The following is an 18,489-nucleotide window of genomic DNA, read 5'->3' as shown; positions in this document are numbered from 1 at the left end:
TAAGTTTGTGGATTCATTCCAACGTTCAATGGTCATTATTATCAGTGCTGACCTGATCAATAAAGGCACAGACTTGTTGCCAATTGGTAATCTTGGTACACAGCTATCTAGTGATAATCCTGATAAAATTAAAACATAAAGTGGCTAATAAAAATGATCAAACTGAATATTATGCAACTGACTATGACAAGTATGTCCACATACTTGTGTGATTTAAGATGGTGTCGCAAGCTTCTATAATATAATATCAGTTTCAAGGAAATGCCTCTCTCCTTTGGTTTCATTTCTGTAAACACAGACAGAAAGGGAGAAACTGAAACTGTGACTGTGATTATGAGAATAGATTCAATCAGATTACAGTTCCCATTAATAAAGCTGTTACTATGTTGACGGAAAAAGAAATGACCTAGGTTATAGAGTTAGGCTACTTCATTCATCCTTAATTTTCTTTTGGGGTCAGTACAGTAATAGAGCAGTAATTTATTTAGGCTACAGAATGTACAGCACATTCACAAATCTTTTTTTTATGAATACCACCACCATCTCAAAGTTCATTATGAGTTACACTTTTCACAGGTAGATCTTCTCAAACAATAAACAACAAATATCCAAATGCACTGTACCTTTAAAGCGCACTGAGTGACCTTCAAAAAGGCACAGTATGGAGCAACACATAGGCCTAACTATAAATCTGAGACAGCTCTTCCGAATAGAGTTGCAGTTAGGCAGGCTAGCATTGTGTAGTAGGGAAACTCGTGTAAGGGTTGAGTAGAACTGGATCTGCTTATCTCTTAGGGCTGGGACGATTAATCGACTAATCTGGACTAATCGACTAAAAAGGAGTCGACAAGAATTCTCATAGTCGACTAATCGTTTCATTTAATTCAATGCTTTTTTCCTTACTTTACTAATACTTTATTACTATATTGAAACCTAAAATTGCCCAGCACGTATGAATTGGACGTTGTATCTCGGAAGCTACTATCATGATTTAAAGCTCATTGTGAGCTCAGGGACCTAATTTTAATGGTTTCTTTCTTTCCCCCCCCCCCCCCCCCCCCCCCCCCCCCCCCCACACCCCCACCCCCCCCCCCCCCCCCCCCAATTTCCTTGAAGATTAAAGTAGGCTACTTGAAAAATTAATCGTTTGACTAATCGACTATTCGAAAAAAAATAGTTGATAGATTAATCGGGAGAAAAACAAACGTTTAGGACAGCCCTAATCTCTTCAACCTCTAGCCTCTTAATGCACGCCGTACCTTCAGTGGCACGCTGTAATTGAAAAGTTAACTACTAGGCCTACAATACTCTGACATAACACAGGGCCTTTAGTAATGCACTACGACTTCACCATTGCCATTCTGGTAACAGCAATTTTATAACGACGTGTCTGAACGAGTTAAGGTTACATGTGCCATAGTTGGCTACTAGAGCAGGGGTTTCCCAACTTTATCATGGCATGGCCCCCCATATAGTGGTAGACTCCAGTCAAGGCCCCCCTTATATGGGTCGTGCCACGCTATGTTTTTGTACACCTTTTTTTCCAACCATAGTCAAGGTCTGTTAGTCAGTCCCTCACTGGGAAATAACAACTTAACGTAGTAATGTTCAGAGATGCAATAGATTATTATGATGCAGTTCTTAACCAATGGGAATATTTTTAATCATATATTTGGTTTATTTTGGTATGCATTAGTTATTGAAGTTATTGAAATATTTATTTTGTTTTGCTATGCTTTTCCTGCTGAGTGTGTGTGTGTGTGTGTGTGTGTGTGTGTGTGTGTGTGTGTGTGTGTGTGTGTGTGTGTGTGTGTGTGTGTGTGTGTGTGTGTGTGTGTCAAATAACGCTGACCTGCTGATTGTCAGCTTTTGAAAAATGTTAACTGTATAATCTCTGCGTAAAGAAGGTCATTCGTCAAATCGACGATGACGATGCCATAATTACTATTTTGTATATTGGATTTATAAGCGATAGGCTGACAATACGGAATGGATACAATATGCACATCTAATGACTGGTAGCTACAGTGAGTGAGCATGACATGCAATTTAATCACCTGCTACTCGAGTTATCTTGCCGGTGCCGGACACGCCCAAGCGTTGTCTTATAGTGAGTGACTCTGCTTATCCGTGGACCTCATGGCGAAAGACTGACACCACGATGGACTACCTTTGCAGTCTTTATATGTCAGAAGAATTGTGTCATCATTTTAACTTGCGAAGGAACAGACATTTTGGATTAAGACTGTTCTCCCGCCCTATCGTGGACGTCTGGTGCACGTCTGCCGGTTATGGCAACAAGAGGTAAGGGGATACCCAGGGAAAGCAAATGCAGCATTCATGGTGCAAAATGCCGGTTATTTAGCAGCCGATGTGAATAGTCAGTACTTCGTGTCATGCAGTTCAACTAGTCAACTGTTGTCGCATTGTCAGTCCAATAATTTTATTTTAAAAGGTTTTCCTTCAGTGGTTTGAATGACTCATCATCCCAGGGTCCGCATCTCTGTACTAATGTAGCCTATTCTTGGCTAGGACAAAGAGCGGTAGACTACTATCCAACGACTGAACACATCTGCACATGAGCACAGCACACATAGGCCTATTACTCTATATTTGTGGTAGATTAGCCTGATTGAACTCCATTCAGGTTTAACTGCGGGACATCAGCCTCGAGCATCCTTTTGGTCACGACCAGTCTCCACCAGATGTTTGGAACCTGAAATAAATCTAGGATGATCTAATGATCTGATATCTAGGCTGAATCAAGACTGGATTATAGTCTATTATTTGGATTAAACTGACAAAGTTGAAGACTGCGAAAAGAAATACAGATCCTTAGTAGAGTAGTGCTACTCCAGCCTGCCTTGCCTCCAAACTCTAGAACTTGCAGCTGCAGTTGGGGATGGAGATGAACAGTACAACCAAATGACCAGTAGATGGCGCTAGTAGCCAACTATGCCCAGAGCCAAGCGCACCATCACAGACCTCAGTTTCTTTTAATGTTGAAGAGGATGCAGTTTTGTTTGGGAAAAATGAACTGGGGTTAGGGTGGTTACTTCAAAGTAGCATTCGGATGCACACACATCCACAGGCGTTGGATCTAAGGAAGTCTAGAAAGAACCATAGTCCTATTTGTGTCTGTTTTGTGTCTTTGTTTGGGTAGCTTTGGTAAACCATTGATCTCTATCTGCTGATGATATCTCCCTTCCTGGATTCCTGGTCTTTAAAAGAGCTGGCACTAATAGGTACAGGCACACCTCACTTTGACCGTTTTAGATCAAAATGTGGTATGCAACGGAACCAGAAAGAGTGTTTTCTGCCTTCCTTCCGCGCCAGTTAGTTTTGTGTAAACCTAAGATACCAGAGACGATGTGGTTTCATTTATAGGCTAGTCCACATGCCCTAACCATTTTGCTACATTAACAGCCAAGGTATATGGGGAAAAGTTTCCTAAACAAAAGGTAGCCTAGTACTTTAATCTACATTTAAGCCCTCAGCATCCCTCTCTCGGTGTTGGATTGCTGGATGTGCACCAAGGGTCTGTCAAAACATTGCTGACACAGATGGCCATTTTTGCTGCCTCTTCACACAAGTTGTGGTATAATATACAGTAACAGTGCATTACAACGCTTGGATGAACTGCTCAAAATCACACATTGCATGACACACTTACTTAGAGAGAACTCGCCTAACGGCAGAAAATATTTTTGCCTGGCAAGTTGGGCTAGTACTGCACTGATGGAGGTCAGACTCTAAAGGATGGCAAACCTCCCATCACAGTGCAAGTGTTTTGGGATGGGGCACTGTCGCTCTGATTGGCTAAAAAAAATCTGATTTCTCAGTTTACCAACAACTGGCCTGCGTGCGCCGACAGGCATTCCAGAAATGCCAAGTGGCTAGGTGTTTAACAATGAAAGTACCATTGAGTTGCACAGTGTATGAAAAGAACCTGTTATAACTTGCGCTAAGGGGTTAACAATCTACTACTACTACACCTGTTCTCCTCTACCAGCTTCTGTTGTGCTGCGCCAGTGTCGTGGCAGTAGCCTGAGCTATTCTGCCAGCTGCTCCATCCCACCATGGCCAGGCCACGGGCCATTGTTGGCCAGCTCAGCAGATTTTTCTGAATGTGTGCTAGCGATGAGGGTGTGTGTAATGTGTTTATATGGGCGAGGCTTTTCCACCAAACACCTCCTTGTGCGTGTCTGTGTGTCTGTGTGTGTTCTACAGTGTGTGTGTGTGTGTGTGTGTGTGTGTGTGTGTGTGTGTGTGTGTGTGTGTGTGTGTGTGTGTGTGTGTGTGTGTGTGTGTGTGTGTGCACCTTCGTGTAAGCTTCTGTGAGTTTGCTGGGTGGTTGCATGTTGTGTGCATTATTGATGTCTGAGAGAGAGAGAGAGAGAGAGAGAGAGAGAGAGAGAGAGAGAGAGAGAGAGAGAGAGAGAGAGAGAGAAGAGAAAGATAGACAGAAAGAGAGATAGAGAGTCCTCAGTGGCAGTGGCGGGACATCTTCCTCTCTTCTTGGAGATGGGTGGAGAGCACCCGTGAGAGCCTGTGTGCGGTGCAGACACGCGCATGTGTGTATGTGCGTGCATATCTTTTCTCTGTGTGCATGCGCAAGCGCCCCAGTGTGTGTATGTGTGTGCAGTGTTATGCTGTGCTGTGCTGTGCTGTGCTGCACGGTGCTGAGTGCTAGTGTGGGTAGAGATGGGGGAACAGAGTGCACTGCATCAGCAGCATCATCAGCAGCAGGAGGAGCAGCCTCCGTACCAAGGCATCTGTAACTACGCCCAGAAGATCACCTCCTGCTTCGGACTGGACGGTAAGGAGAGCCGAGCCAGGGCGGCCGTTTATAGCCGCATGCAATTAAGCGCACAGACAGACCGAAGATGCTCTGCTGCTCGTGTGTGTGTGTGTGTGTGTGTGTGTGTGTGTGTGTGTGTGTGTGTGTGTCTGTGTGTGTGTGTGTGTGTGAGATTGAGAGAGAGAGTACTTTCAGACTGTCTCTGTGAGATGTGATGTTTCTATACTGAATCGAACTTCTTTTCATATTATTTTCATATTTTCATATTATTGTTATTTGTGGATGCTGGTGCCGCTCTCTCTCTCTCTCTTTTGGGTTGCTGATAGGTTTTAGGGGTTGGCTGCATGTTGGTTTCCCTCCGTGCATCTGTATGTTTGTCCTTGTGCAGCGACTAGATTTGTTTCGGGGGCAGCGGCGTGCAGGATGCATTGCTGGCACCAAGGCATAAGAAGCGGCATGCAGCAGCGGCAGCAGCAGCAGTAGTGTTGAAGGTGGTGACAGGATGAGGGATGGGGGAGATGGAGGGGACGCGGTGGGATAGGGAGTTGCGGGTTAGGGCTTGTTGGTGGCTGGGTAGTTGTCTGTGGGAGTGGGAAAGGGAAATGCGCTGCAGATAAGCCCCCGGTCTGCCATCCTCCCCAGCCCCAATCTCCTTCTGTCCTACCGGCTGCCGTGTCACCTATCTGCCCCCGCGCTCCCACATAGATCCCAGATTTTGTAGTCACTTGTTAAAGGCAACCCGTGGTGGGGCTTAAAGGGGACGTATGGATGAACGGAGGGTGGGTCTGTACTGTACTCTTTTTGAATGTCTCATTTCATACAATGGGGAGAGAAAGCTAAAGAAGAGAAAAGAGAAGGGTGGAAAAGATGGGTAAGCGGAGTGTCTTTTGAGTGCCTATTCTTAGCCATCATGACGAAGGATTTTGGTCGGGAGAAACAAAGAGAATGAGGCTGATGTGTAGCCAGCCACGCCCTGAGATGCCCTCTGCTCTGATGCTCTGGAGATCTTAACAGGACGAGGAAGGAAGGAAGGACTCTTTCCCCCAATCCTTCTAGAATATTTCACACATATTTAGTGACAAAAGCCGCACTCTCGGGTGTAATTCTTGCCATTTCAATCTACTGTGAAAGCATGACAGACTTTGCTGTTTGCTCGCACCCGAATACCTTGTAAAAAAACAGTTGGGAGTTAGTTGAGCGCACTTTCTAAAAAAAAATCATATTTCGCACAGACATTCTACACCCTCCCATAGAACTATGTGTTGAAAATCCTTCAGGGTCTTTGTGACATAATAACAAGACCTCAAAATGTATATTAATGTTAATCGTACTCCAAAGGACGAAATGATGAGGCCAGCAGAAGCAGTGGTGGTGTGATACTGTAGGATCTGTAAACATAGTGTGCTCAATGGAGTTTTGACCTCAGGTTGTATTACCATCAAGGTTTTCATTTTACTGTATTTTCAATGAAATATTTAATCAGTACACACCTATGACGCATTTTCTCTCATGCTCAGTTAGGATGGCTTGTCTGATATGTGTTTATATTTCTAATAGTAGTAGTAGTAGTAGTAGTAGTAGTAGTAGAAGTAGTAGTAATAGTAGAAACATGCTGTGGGGAGTAGGCAGGATGGTCAAGGTTGCGTGTGTGTGTGTGTGTAGGTGTATGTCTATATGTCAGAGAAAGAGAGAGCGAGAGAGGGAGAGAGAGAGTGCGTGTGTGTGTGTGTGTGATAGAGTGCTTGCCTAGGATTTACCTAGGGAAAAAGGAACAGCCTCACTTTGTGTCCCCATTGGCTGAGAGAGGACAGCACACACAAAATATGTCCAGAGAGGAGAGGACGAGCAACGAGGGGGGAGGGGAGGAGGAGGAAGGGCAGCATTGTGCTGATGTGAAAGTGCTCTCTATAATTTATAGTCACTCAGAAGACGGGGAAAGCCACTAAGAATGGCAGAGCACACACCGCACCCCCTTAACCCATCCACATCCATCCTCTTATCACTCCCCCAGCCCTCGGCCTCTTCAGTGGGTAACCTATCCAGACATCCCCCCTTCCTCCCCCAGGTCCGACCCTCTTTAATGGGTAAACTACCCATATCTACCCCCCTATCCCCCTCCCTCCTAGCCTGGGAACTCCCATACTGCCTTTAGTTCTACACAATCGTCTGCCGACGATGGCGACAGTCTGGCGACGATGACTCATAACGGACAAGATCATGGTCCCTGTCTCTGTCCAATCAGAGAGCGGGACGAGTGTGTCATAATGGCCAAGCATTCTGACCTTTACAGTGTCTCTGTCCAATCAGAGAGCAGGGCAGTGTGTCATAATAGCCAAGTATTCTGCCCCCTACGGGATTTAGGCCTACAGTAGGCAGGTCCCCAGACCTAATCTCACTTGTGGTTAGGTCTGGTGGTAACCAGGCAACCTCCCTCCCCCAGGTCCGACCCTCTTTAATGGGTAAACTACCCATAACCCACCTCCCTCCCTCCCCCAGGGCTGTTTTTTTAAATGGTCAAAGCTGTCACCAGATATTTTTTTCTTTCTAAGATTCAGACATTTATCACCTTGTGACATACGCTTTTTTTCATTTCTGAAGTTTAATCTGATAATAATCACATTGCTAACAAATTCCACCCCCACCAAACCCACTCCACACACGCACATGCATGCATGCGCGCGCACGCGCGCACGCACGCACGCACGCACGCACGCACGCACGCACGCACGCACGCTCGCACACACACACACACACATTCACATTCATCACTCTCCCTCTCTCTCTCTCTCTCTCTTTGAATGAAAGCATGCTTTTCCACTTTACACCACAGCGTCTGTCCGTCAGTATTAAGTAACAACAGCCCATGCCTGCGTGACTGCGTCCAGCGAGGCAGCAGACCTGTCACAACAACCAGGCAAACTAGGCAATCGCCTAGGGCCCTCAGCTGAACGGTGGCCCCCATGTAATGACTGGCTACTTACTTGTATTCAGATCAGGGCTTTTTCTAGGAATTTTGAGGGAGCATCATGGCAGGTTGCGGGGGGTGAAGGAGGGGAATTTACTAGGGGCGCTCAAAAAAGTAATTTATATATATTAAAAAAAAAAGAAGTATGAGGGTGCACCCGCGGAGGTATGAGGGTGGAGTGCCCCTATTTCCCCGTTCAGAAAAAGCCCTGCAGATGACAGCAATGACAACTTTGTGAGTTTTGCAACACCTCCCTAAATTCAACGACGCAAAAGTTCAGTGATACTGCTATCAGAAGTTTTCTTGAGGGAGCCCTCTCCCAATTACCTGACTCTTGCCCTCTGGCGGGAGGGAAGGCAACGTCCACGCGTGTAGTTGCTGAACGCAGCCAGATGATGTAAATCAGGTTACTTTCTCAATAGTTTGAAGGGGGAAAAGGGGGCATCAAATCCCTCTTAGCCGAGGGCCCCCAATTACATTGAAACGGCCCACAGCCTACTGTATATGGCAGCCTTATGCCATTGCCAATTGGCCCCTAACACACAGTAAAAATGCATTATAGAGTCAATGTAGTGTATTAGAGTGTATTTGGCCACAGAGGACTCTTTATGTGCTGAATTAACACTGCATTTTGTTCTGTTTTTTTTTTTTTTGAACCTGGGGATTGTGGGTGATTACATCACCCTTAATCTTCTTAAGGTCACGGTAAGGAGTTGGCTGAGCGGCGCTGAGGAGGAGCATAGTGATCTGCTCCCTGCCTCTTCGCACCCTTGAGGTCAGTGGTTGTGAGAGTGGATGGGTTGCAGGGTTAGACTTAGTCTACTCTCCTCCACTGGTGGAATGAAGCGGCAGCTCAACATGGCTTTCCTGTATGCCGCTTTCTAATCGTCGTCGTCGTTGTTGTTGTTATTGTTGTTGTCTGGGTTTTTTTGCCCAGGAATCACAGAAAAATCATGGCTTTGCTAGCAGTCTTGTCATTTTTAGCAATGAGAACACAGAACACCTCCAGGTGCTATGAAACATTTTGTGTGCATAGCAGTCTGTGAACTACGGAACCGCCACTGCACTTGGAACCCCACCCAGCAGGAGGTCTTCAGCCAGTGGACTTGCGCATAGTGGAAGTATTGGGACGACTGCAGGAGGGGTTGCAGCGTACCTGCCTGCCTGGTGATTGTGTGTGTGTGTGTGTGTGTGTGTGTGTGTGTGTGTGTGTGTGTGTGTGTGTGTGTGTGTGTGTGTGTGTGTGTGTGAGTTTGTGTGTGTGTGAGAGAGAGAGATAGTGATGGAGAGAGTGTGTACAGTATGTGTGTCTGAGAAGTAGAGAAAGTCAGCAAGCAGCCGCTTCAGCAATCGTACTGGGCGTTATTTGGGGCGACAACTGACTCCAGAATTGCCTCTGGAGTGAGTGAGAGTGAGAGAGGGAGACAAGGGGTATCTTTGAGCCATGCCGTCCATGCCAGGGCTGAACAGCCTGGGCAAGCTGTGTGGCTCCGGCCGCAGCCAGGATGTGCCTCATCGGGTCTCTCGCTTTCGGCGCCGCAGCTCCGTCAAGCGCACGTCCCTTATCGAGGACGGCATCGAGGTCCTCTATCTCATCCCCAAGGAGTCTGTGATGGCGCAGATGCCGCTGCTCAACCCCGGCGATTACTACATGAGCGACAGTCTCGTCGACATAATGTCAACCGCGGTGGAGAAAGGTATGGTGGACTTCCACACCTTGGCTTCTCACTCTGTGGTAAAGAAAGGGTAGGATGGTGTGTGTGTGTGTGTGTGTGCATTCTCTGAAGGTGGAGGTTTTGATTGACTTCCACACCTTGGCTATTCACTCTGTGGTAAAGGGTTGGATGGTGTGTGTGTGTGTGTGTGCATTATTGTTTGTTGTGGAGGGGTGAGCATTACTTCATAATTTGATGACTTGGTAATGCAATCTCTACAGGTCTGCAGGTCTGTGTCCTCAATCATCTGTCTGTGCTGCCAACATTTTGCATCGTTAATTTTAACACTTAAAGTGCCATATTTAACACTCCTAGTGCTGGTCTCACTCTCGGAGGGGTGCATTCACACACATTATTATGCGGCTGTCCTCTAGGATGTTGCAAGAGCTTGAACTCACTTTGAATGGGCTTTCCCATTCCCAACATTCGCAGGCAATTATGCATGCGCTTTCTCCATTATTTCCTCGAGCTGATGGCCATGGCACTTTTCAGGTCTTTGTATTCAGATGTTGTCACTCCGCCTTAAGTGCATGTCAATACAGAGCGGTTGTCAGCTGTCAGTATCAACCCCCCGCTGACAGCTTTGATCGGGCCTGGCACAAAGTCATCTGAAGAGCCCCCTCACTCAATATACGCAATGTAATGACAACCCAAATCTGCACCCCCTTTCCCCCACCCTTCCCTGGGCCCGGTACAGCTGACCCCTTTGTCCATGCCCATGGCCTTCCCTGCTTCAGTGCATGTCAGTACAGAGGGGTTGTCATCAGGCTGTCAGTGTCGAGCCAGGTCATACTGCACATCCGCTCCTGTCATGTCACGATGACACACAGGCCTGGATGCTCTGACAGGTCTTCCCTGTCAGTGAAAGCTATCAGGCTGTGTTGCCAGATTGGGCGGTTACCTGCCCAATAGGGCTACTTGGGATGGCCGTCTCCGGGTAAAAATGGGAAAAATTGTTCATTTGGCGTTTTGTGCCCATAGAAATAAATCAATGCAATTTGTTGAAATTGGGCGGAATTTAGCGCATTTTGGCGGTTTTTGAGAACCTTTTGTGCAGGATTTTATCAGACACATCTGGCAATACTGCGATCAGGCTATAATATGTTCGGCAAGCAGGCAGGCTGCTGGACCTTCTGGGCCCCATGAAAAAAAGATTTTGCAGGTAATGCTAATGTCCATAGCTTTGACCCCAAAATGCTAACAACCCTCTGTCCGTGTCAGGCACTTGAAACGCCCAAAAGTCCTTTGACTGCGTGTGGCACTATCAAGTTAGTGCTATAGATAGTATGCTGTATTATATGAAGAAACATTTATAACACTTTTCACAGACCTGCTATATAGAACGGCTATGTATGTGATGAAGGACAGGGGAAGCCCGCATCCAATGATGTTCCGTGTGATCTGGACAGACGTTGCTTTTTTAACCTATACATTCTTATCCGAAACATGCTGTAAAAATGTGTGTGTGTGCGTGCATGTGTGCATCCCAATGATACAGTAATGTGCATCTATTTGTATCTGTGAGCGTGTGTGGGTGTATGTGTGTATTAATATGTGTGTGTGTGTGTGTGTGTGCAGAGCTGATAGTAGCAGCAACGACGAGTCAACACGCTAAAATCCTAAGTAAATGGCATTAAAATAAGCATGCTACTGCAAGTGATGACAACATGGATTCACTCATATGTAATTGCAAACTTTCTGGAGGGACATTCAATACATCTTTAAGCCAGTAAAGCTAGGACTAATATCCTCTACTGTACATCAGGATTACAACACAAATCTGGAAATACATGGTGTGGACACTCCCTGTCCCATTCCCTGATGAATGCATGTATGCCATGTGATTAGGCACAAGCCTGTCAATAGAGGCAGACTACTGTATAGGACGCTTTTCCACTGATGGTTTTCTGGTAAGCCTCCAGCTCGACACAGTGAGACTCGGCCGCCACGTTTTACTCTTCAATTGGGCACGACACAGCTCAATGAAAAAGCAAAAAGTAGCGTCCGAGTCTTGCTGTAGGCCTACCAGAAAACCGGCAGTGGAAAAGAGCCTTAAATCACTGAGAACTCGCCTGGGAACCACCTATCCATTTTACCATAGGGCAGTCTAAATGATTAAAAATATTAGCTTGATGGGAAGCTGGTTGCATATGGCCTCACGGTACATGCACACAGGGACGGCACGTTTCCTTAACGTCTTCGTGAGCAGTGCGAGTCCGAGAGGTTCGAGGGCTGCCTTTCACACTGCATAGACAACGTCCACGTTCTATCCGCGGGCAGCAGCCATTCATTTTCAATGGAACCCGCACATTGTACGCGGACGTCCGCACAGGAAAATAGACTCGAGTTCTATTTTCAAGGAGCAACGCGGGCGGGACGGACATGCGGTGTGCTTAAACCGCGCTCCTGTGTGCAAGGCATGATTTGTTGTCATGTATTCTAACAGTTTCGGACAGATAACGGACACGTTCTGTGGACATATTGTGGATGTCCGCGCCGTTGGTGTGAAAGCAGCGTCAAGGGCCATAAACGGCCCCTGAGACATAGGTTCCCCGCCCCTGGTGTGCAGGGTGTGAAGAGCAGGAATAGTTGACCACCCTCAGTTTGTATTCTATCTTTTCCTCTTTTATAGCTACTATAGTTACAGTCTGCTTGCACAGTAACTGTAGACTTTCTTTACTTGTGCAATAATTTCATGAACACACAGCTTTATGTGGTACATAATAACGTAGATTATTACAAGTTAGAACACTGCAGAGACAACTTCACATTCTTTCGCCTCTGGGTGGCTATATAAAGAGAACTCTCAACAAACTGGGTCTAAAATAAGGGTCTCAGTAGGCACTCGTTATACGGTGGAATAACTGGTAGCCTATATTACATTACATTACATTTAGCTGACACTTTTTTATTTATTTATCCGAAGCAACTTACAGGTATCTTGGGTACAGGGTGTTGGTTACAGACCCTAGAGCAATGTGGGGTTAGGTTGCTCAAGGGCCCTTCAGCCATGGGTGCTGGTAGGGGTGGGATTCGAACCTGCAATCCTCTGACTGGAAGGCCAGCACTCTAACTATTGAGCCATGGTTGCCCCATGGTACAATAATTATGTAATGTACATGCACTGGTGTTGTACTACATTGTGAATCTGCTTCTACTTTTACTTCTTACACCTCTGCTGTTATTATGTCAGATGTGTGAGGCACTTCCTGGTTGAGTAACAGTCCAGAGAGAGCATTTGTAATCTTACGTAATCTTACTCCTCACCTGCTGCACACCATGCTATCTGTTCCCTTCCATGTAATCAGCCTAACAGACCAGTTTACTTCACACCCAGTCCACAAGCCAGAACGGGACATGGCATGTACTGTACTGTTATGGCTTGTGCACTGTACTTGAAAATAGAATCACTGTTTCAGTACTCTGATATAACAGAATGGAAATTTCTCGAGAACTCGAGAACAGACATCTTTTACTTTCCATAGGCCTATAGGGAGATGCTGCAGCTAATCCTAGCAACACTGTGCTACTGTGCCTATGTTAGCATGGCAACTGTGACCATGTATTTAAAATGTGAAGACGTGTTGTCCTATACAGGGCCACTGACAGTTTTGGCCAGGCCCAGGACAAAGGCGTATGAAAGAGCCCTCCGCCCAATGCATACAATGTATTGAGAACCCAATTCTGGGGCCCCTCTTTCTCTGGGCCCAGTAAAACTGACCGCTTTGTCCTCCGCTGTCAACTTCCCTGCCTGCCTGCTGTACCTTTTACCTTAGAAACAGTACCCTGGGGCCAACAGATGACCTGGACTCCCCTGTGCCGGCCAGGATAGTATACTCTGCTGATTTTTAGCATCGCCATTCACAACTCACCATAAGATCTCAGCAAGGGTGTTTATAGAAAGATTAGTGGGTAACTCATTAATGTATGACTCATACATGCTCATACATCCTCATACATTAGTAGAGTAGTAACTACTGCAAGGTGTTCATTGTATAACCATGCCTTGTAGACCATTTCACATGGGTTATGTCCCATTGGTCCGACAGTCCATTAGTCCGACAGCCCATTCGTCCGACCAGACATGTTAAAACTATGCCAACACTAAACAATTCCTAACCCTAACCGTCAGTAAAGGCATATATTTGTCTGGAAAGACGTGCCCATGTGTAGCCTAGCCTACTCCAGTTGCTGCGTGATGCTCCTGTATGGCTTATTGTCTGACTTACGGGTTGTCGGACCAATGGGCCGACCCCTTCACATGTGCTCTGGCTTGTGTGGTGCCGTTAGTGACTGACCAGGTGATTAAATAGATGCTACAGAGGTGAAACACGTGTACACTAGCCACCTTATTACCCCATCCACTAACTTCGCCCATTTTAACGTTTCTCGTGCTCCCACAGCATATCCGGTCTGCTAGTTCTGGCTACCCATAGCCCTTCTAAATGATTTAGCACTACTGTAGCAACGCTTGCGCAAATACAAAGCGGATTCCAAAAAAGTTGGGACACTTTGTATTTTGTGAATAAAATCAAAACGCTGGCATTTTCAAAACATTCAATATGTTAACAAGGTAGAACAGTATGTACAGACAACAAATCAGTTGTTAAAGTGAAGCAGAATTATTGTTTTGAGGTAATTATGTGATCATTTAAAATTTCACCCTTGCAACAAATCCCAAAAAAGTTGGGACAGGGCCAATAAAATGCATTTTATATTAGATAAGACTAAACACAACACAAGGGATGAGACTGAACAGTTAAATACTTTGACTGATGGCATAATTTTATTCAAAAATTAGATATTTTGATGTGCAAGACATGATTTCAGCAGCTCAACTGATAGGTGTGTTCTTCAACTTGTTTACCTTTCTGTTATGCTTAATATGGGCATATCCTGACTGCAAGAAAACAATTTTGTGACCTGTTTACTCTTATGATGGAACCACACTATTGGAACATAGTACAGATTTAAATTTGCCACCATTAGGGGACAATATCTAAAGGCGGTGCTCCAAAATATAATGCCTTGGTAGCTATGTGTGCTGTTTAAAGTCTGTATGTATCATTCAACATTCATTTTAATGCTCTACATGAGTAAGAAGACCCTAACCAAGTCACCTCTGCACCCCCTTACCATCGTATATTCTGTCTTTCAGACTGACCACTAAATCAAGCTGAAGTATTCATTTTCTATATAACCTGGAGGGTGCATGACTCCATAATTTTCAAAAAGGATTAAATATTTTCCATCCTGTAATCAGAGGACAGTTCCACATGTCTCCTAGGTTCATAGAATGAGCTTTTCCGCATGCAACACTGTTTAATGTGTGCATCATGTGCATTAATCAAGTGTTGTGTTTATGGTAATTTTTTCGAGAGCTGTCATTGTTGGAGTGTCATAGTTTGCTTATTGACCACGAGTATGTCATGATCTCATAACTCATGCAATGATTACACAGAACTCTATATTACGGAAATAGGCCTTATATGCCTGCAATTTTGATAATTCAATCTTTCTGTGTAATAGATAAGTAATTAGTCCCTCAAAATCTTCGCTGCTGAGTGCCACAGCCTTTCTGTGATGGTATTTTAGTTGTGCATTAATGTTGGCAGTCAATATAGTTCCTTTTAAAATATTCTTCCTTGTGTTATTTTTAGAATTATCCAACTATTACAACATGTTTTGGCTCTGTCCCAACTTTTTTGAGATTTGTTGCATGGGTCAAATTTTAAATGATCACATAATTACCTCAAAACAATAATTCTGCTCGACTTTAACAACTGATATGTTGTCTGTACATAATGCTCTACATTATTAACATATTAGATGTTTTGAAAATGCCAGCATTTTGATTTTATTCACAAAATACAAAGTGTCCCAACTTTTTTGGAATCCGCTTTGTAGCAATGGCGCCACCCTTGGAACCGTGGATAATAAGTTGGATACACTGCCCATTCTTGACAGAAAGGAATAAGAGCTGCATGGTTTTGAATATTTGAATAATGTCAGGTTCAGGTTTTAGTTATATCCAAGACAGTATGTGGATCGTTCGAAGGATCCACCCTCTCTGTCTGTTAGTTAGTTAGAAACGGTTGCGGTTTTGGTCTGTTTGCATGCAATTTAGGCGGAGGTGTTAAAAGTAAAAGTAGATGAACATTCACAGTGTAAGTACAGCACCAGTACATTATATAGTTACACCATTCATTCCACTGTACGTATGGCAGTTGGCTAAAAACCTACCTCAGATTTGATCCAACCATGTACAGAAACAGCTGATCGTAAGACACTGTAGCCTACAGTAACTGTTGACCAGTTCCTCAGTGACGTTGAACCTGTGTTGGCAGGTAACTGTAGCACGTCTTTTTTACATTTGCTATTACTTTTGACATGTACGTATGGATATTGGGTCTGTTGACCTTGATGAATACCAGCCCAGTTTTCTCAAGCAATGGAAATAGTTGGGATTGGCAATCCTCAATTGTTGGATTCTGGTTTGACAATGAAACATCATGGAAGAAGACACGTTAGTACAGGTGTGAAAGGCCACTGGTCAACTCCAGTGATTATATGTGTTGAAATAGATCTGGGTGTGTTGGCCAAGTGGCTATTGCACCGTGATGCATCTAATTGGATTGCAGGGATTCCTCACAGGGATGGAGAGATGCTAAGATTAGAGTGTTACGCTACACTTATAGCCACCTGGGATTGGAATGGCTCTCCTTTTTTTGCATGACCGTGTGAATGAATGAAAGACTGGTTGACTGAATGATTGAAAGAATGAATGAATGAATGAATGAATTAATGAAAGAATGAATGAATGAATGAATGAATGAGCAATTGAAGGAGTTGAATGAGGCACATTGGTATTTTAATCTTTGCTAATAAGCCAATGTATGTTACAAGCATTTCGTTCTGGACAGCATATGTGCCATGATACACTGAAAACACAGTTTTTACTTTGTAAGGCCACATTGTTCTGAACATTAATGCATGTGTAGTACATTCTTCCTAGATTTCGTTTGATGGAATTGCTGGATACTCGTGTTGAAGTGAGATACCGCAAAACTTTCTGGAAGTGATCTCCTTTGAGAAAGGTAAAACTCAATTATTAAGCTCAAAGGAAGAGTTTGCATGTAAAATGCAAAATGAGCTCATTTGTGGAAATGGTGCAGTATGGCTTTAACATGAAGGCACTGTCAGTCACTATAGTATGCACATGACTTAACTAACCTACATCCACAAACTCTGACAAGAGAACACATGCTTCCTTCAGTCGTCAGTCTTTTCATCCCATAGTTACGGCCCAAAATTAGTACTATAATCCTGCCCATAGCATAGCTACTCCAACAGAGATCTCACAGACCCAACGTAACTGAACACAAACTAGTTAGAATCTTTGGCCTGAAGAGTACAGGCCAATGTCACTGTACCAGATGTGACCTAGCCAGGCCACACCCTCCTAGTGTGGCAACACCTTTGGCGTTGCTACTAGTCGGGCCATCTGCAATATGCATATCATTTCTGAGCCGTGGAGAAATTGGGAACTCCACCCACTTTGTCGGGAACCAATCAACTTTGAGCAGCTTTGATGGCCATGTGTAGAGGCGTGTTCAAGGCAGTGACATGATTTCAGCTTCGGCATAGTCTTTTCTGGCCTCGCCCAGTAGGAATCCGAGGCAGGCAACCATTGGGAATCGTTAATCATTATGCAAATGTTCACACCAGGTCTTGAAAAGAGATTTGAAAGTCGATGATAATCAGACAAGATTTGACCTGCATATTACATGCATCATTTTTACATGCAATATTAATACTGTCATTAGTGCCTTTGTTAAGTTTTGTAGACTTTGGTTGATATGAAAAAAGTCATGTTTAAGTTTTGTTAGTATCTGACTCTCAGCCATTTCAGACAGTATTACCTCACCTCTGCTTACAGCAACAATGGCTGAATGTTAGCATGCTAACTAACTGCTATGGATGGCCAGTTAAGCTTAATGCAGTGAAGATAAACTATGATAAGATGAGCCTTTAATTTCTCCAAGAGAGAAATTTGTTGTGGGCGATGAGAGAGTGTGATTATTCACAAAAAAAATCATATATCATATTAGATTTGTGAGCTTGCTTCACAAACCAGATTTTACAGGTGTGGTTTATAGCCTGGCCGCACCAAAAAACCCTACAGCAAAGCTGTGCCGGGAGCAAATTCATTTTGCGGCCACTATGGGCGTCTAGATTTCTAGGCTAGTGGTTTATAATCCACAGGGAGTGTGAGTGAGAGCACAGAGTATTTATTTGCAACCCTATCCCCTTATTTGTTTACTGCCCTTTCCCCCCATATCACAAATAGCAAGTCTTTTTGTCCAGTAGCCTCTTACCGCAGATGGGGTCGCCGGTGGGCCTATTCACTATTTGCTGAAAATACTCAATTACATCATAACAACATTGCTTTGACAGAACCGAGAGCCTTGAGTAACAGATTAAGACATAGCCATTACAATTTTGGTGACAGTAAGGTTATAACATAGGCTCTGCGCTAAGGAGCTAAAACAGTTAGAATTTCATTTGGAAAAGTTAATAGGCTACATTCTATTATCATAGAGGTCAATACTGTTACTAACCAATTCATATAGCCTAATTATGTTAACTGTTAACCTGTGGCGTTCCCGCCTTCATGCAAAGTCCCTTCTCTCTACAACCTCCCTGCAGTACTTCCACGAGTTTGGGAACCAATCTGCTAAATACTCATTCAATTGACCCATTAAGGTGATGAGGTAACTTTAAAGAATTAGTATGGCTTCATTATCGTAAGGATCATAATGATCATAATGATCATAATTACTGTTTATTACGATAGTTTATCACAATAATTGTTATTTTTTTGTTACAATAATTGTACTTGTTTATTACAATTGTAGTTGAGATTCACACTCACAAGTATATGATCAATTTGTCATCCATAAATGTAAAATTAGAATTTTATTTCCGTCGTTGAAGTCTGACCTTTT

General features: G+C 44.2%; 1 protein-coding gene across 1 annotated transcript in view; it reads left to right on the top strand.

Annotated features, from left to right (window-relative positions):
- The first annotated feature begins 2,230 nt into the window (after positions 1-2,230).
- Positions 2,231-18,489, top strand: part of ablim1a (actin binding LIM protein 1a) — a 66,994-nt gene continuing 50,735 nt past the window's right edge. The window contains exon 1 of the mRNA XM_063190870.1: positions 2,231-2,304. Coding sequence (XP_063046940.1) covers positions 2,292-2,304 — 13 coding nt within the window. The 5' untranslated portion in view covers positions 2,231-2,291. The remainder of the gene's footprint in view (positions 2,305-18,489) is intronic.

Source organism: Engraulis encrasicolus, chromosome 24, assembly GCF_034702125.1.
Source record: "Engraulis encrasicolus isolate BLACKSEA-1 chromosome 24, IST_EnEncr_1.0, whole genome shotgun sequence".
NCBI lineage: Eukaryota > Metazoa > Chordata > Actinopteri > Clupeiformes > Engraulidae > Engraulis > Engraulis encrasicolus.
Note: the sequence above shows the minus strand (reverse complement) of the source record. Positions and strands in the feature narration are given on the sequence as shown.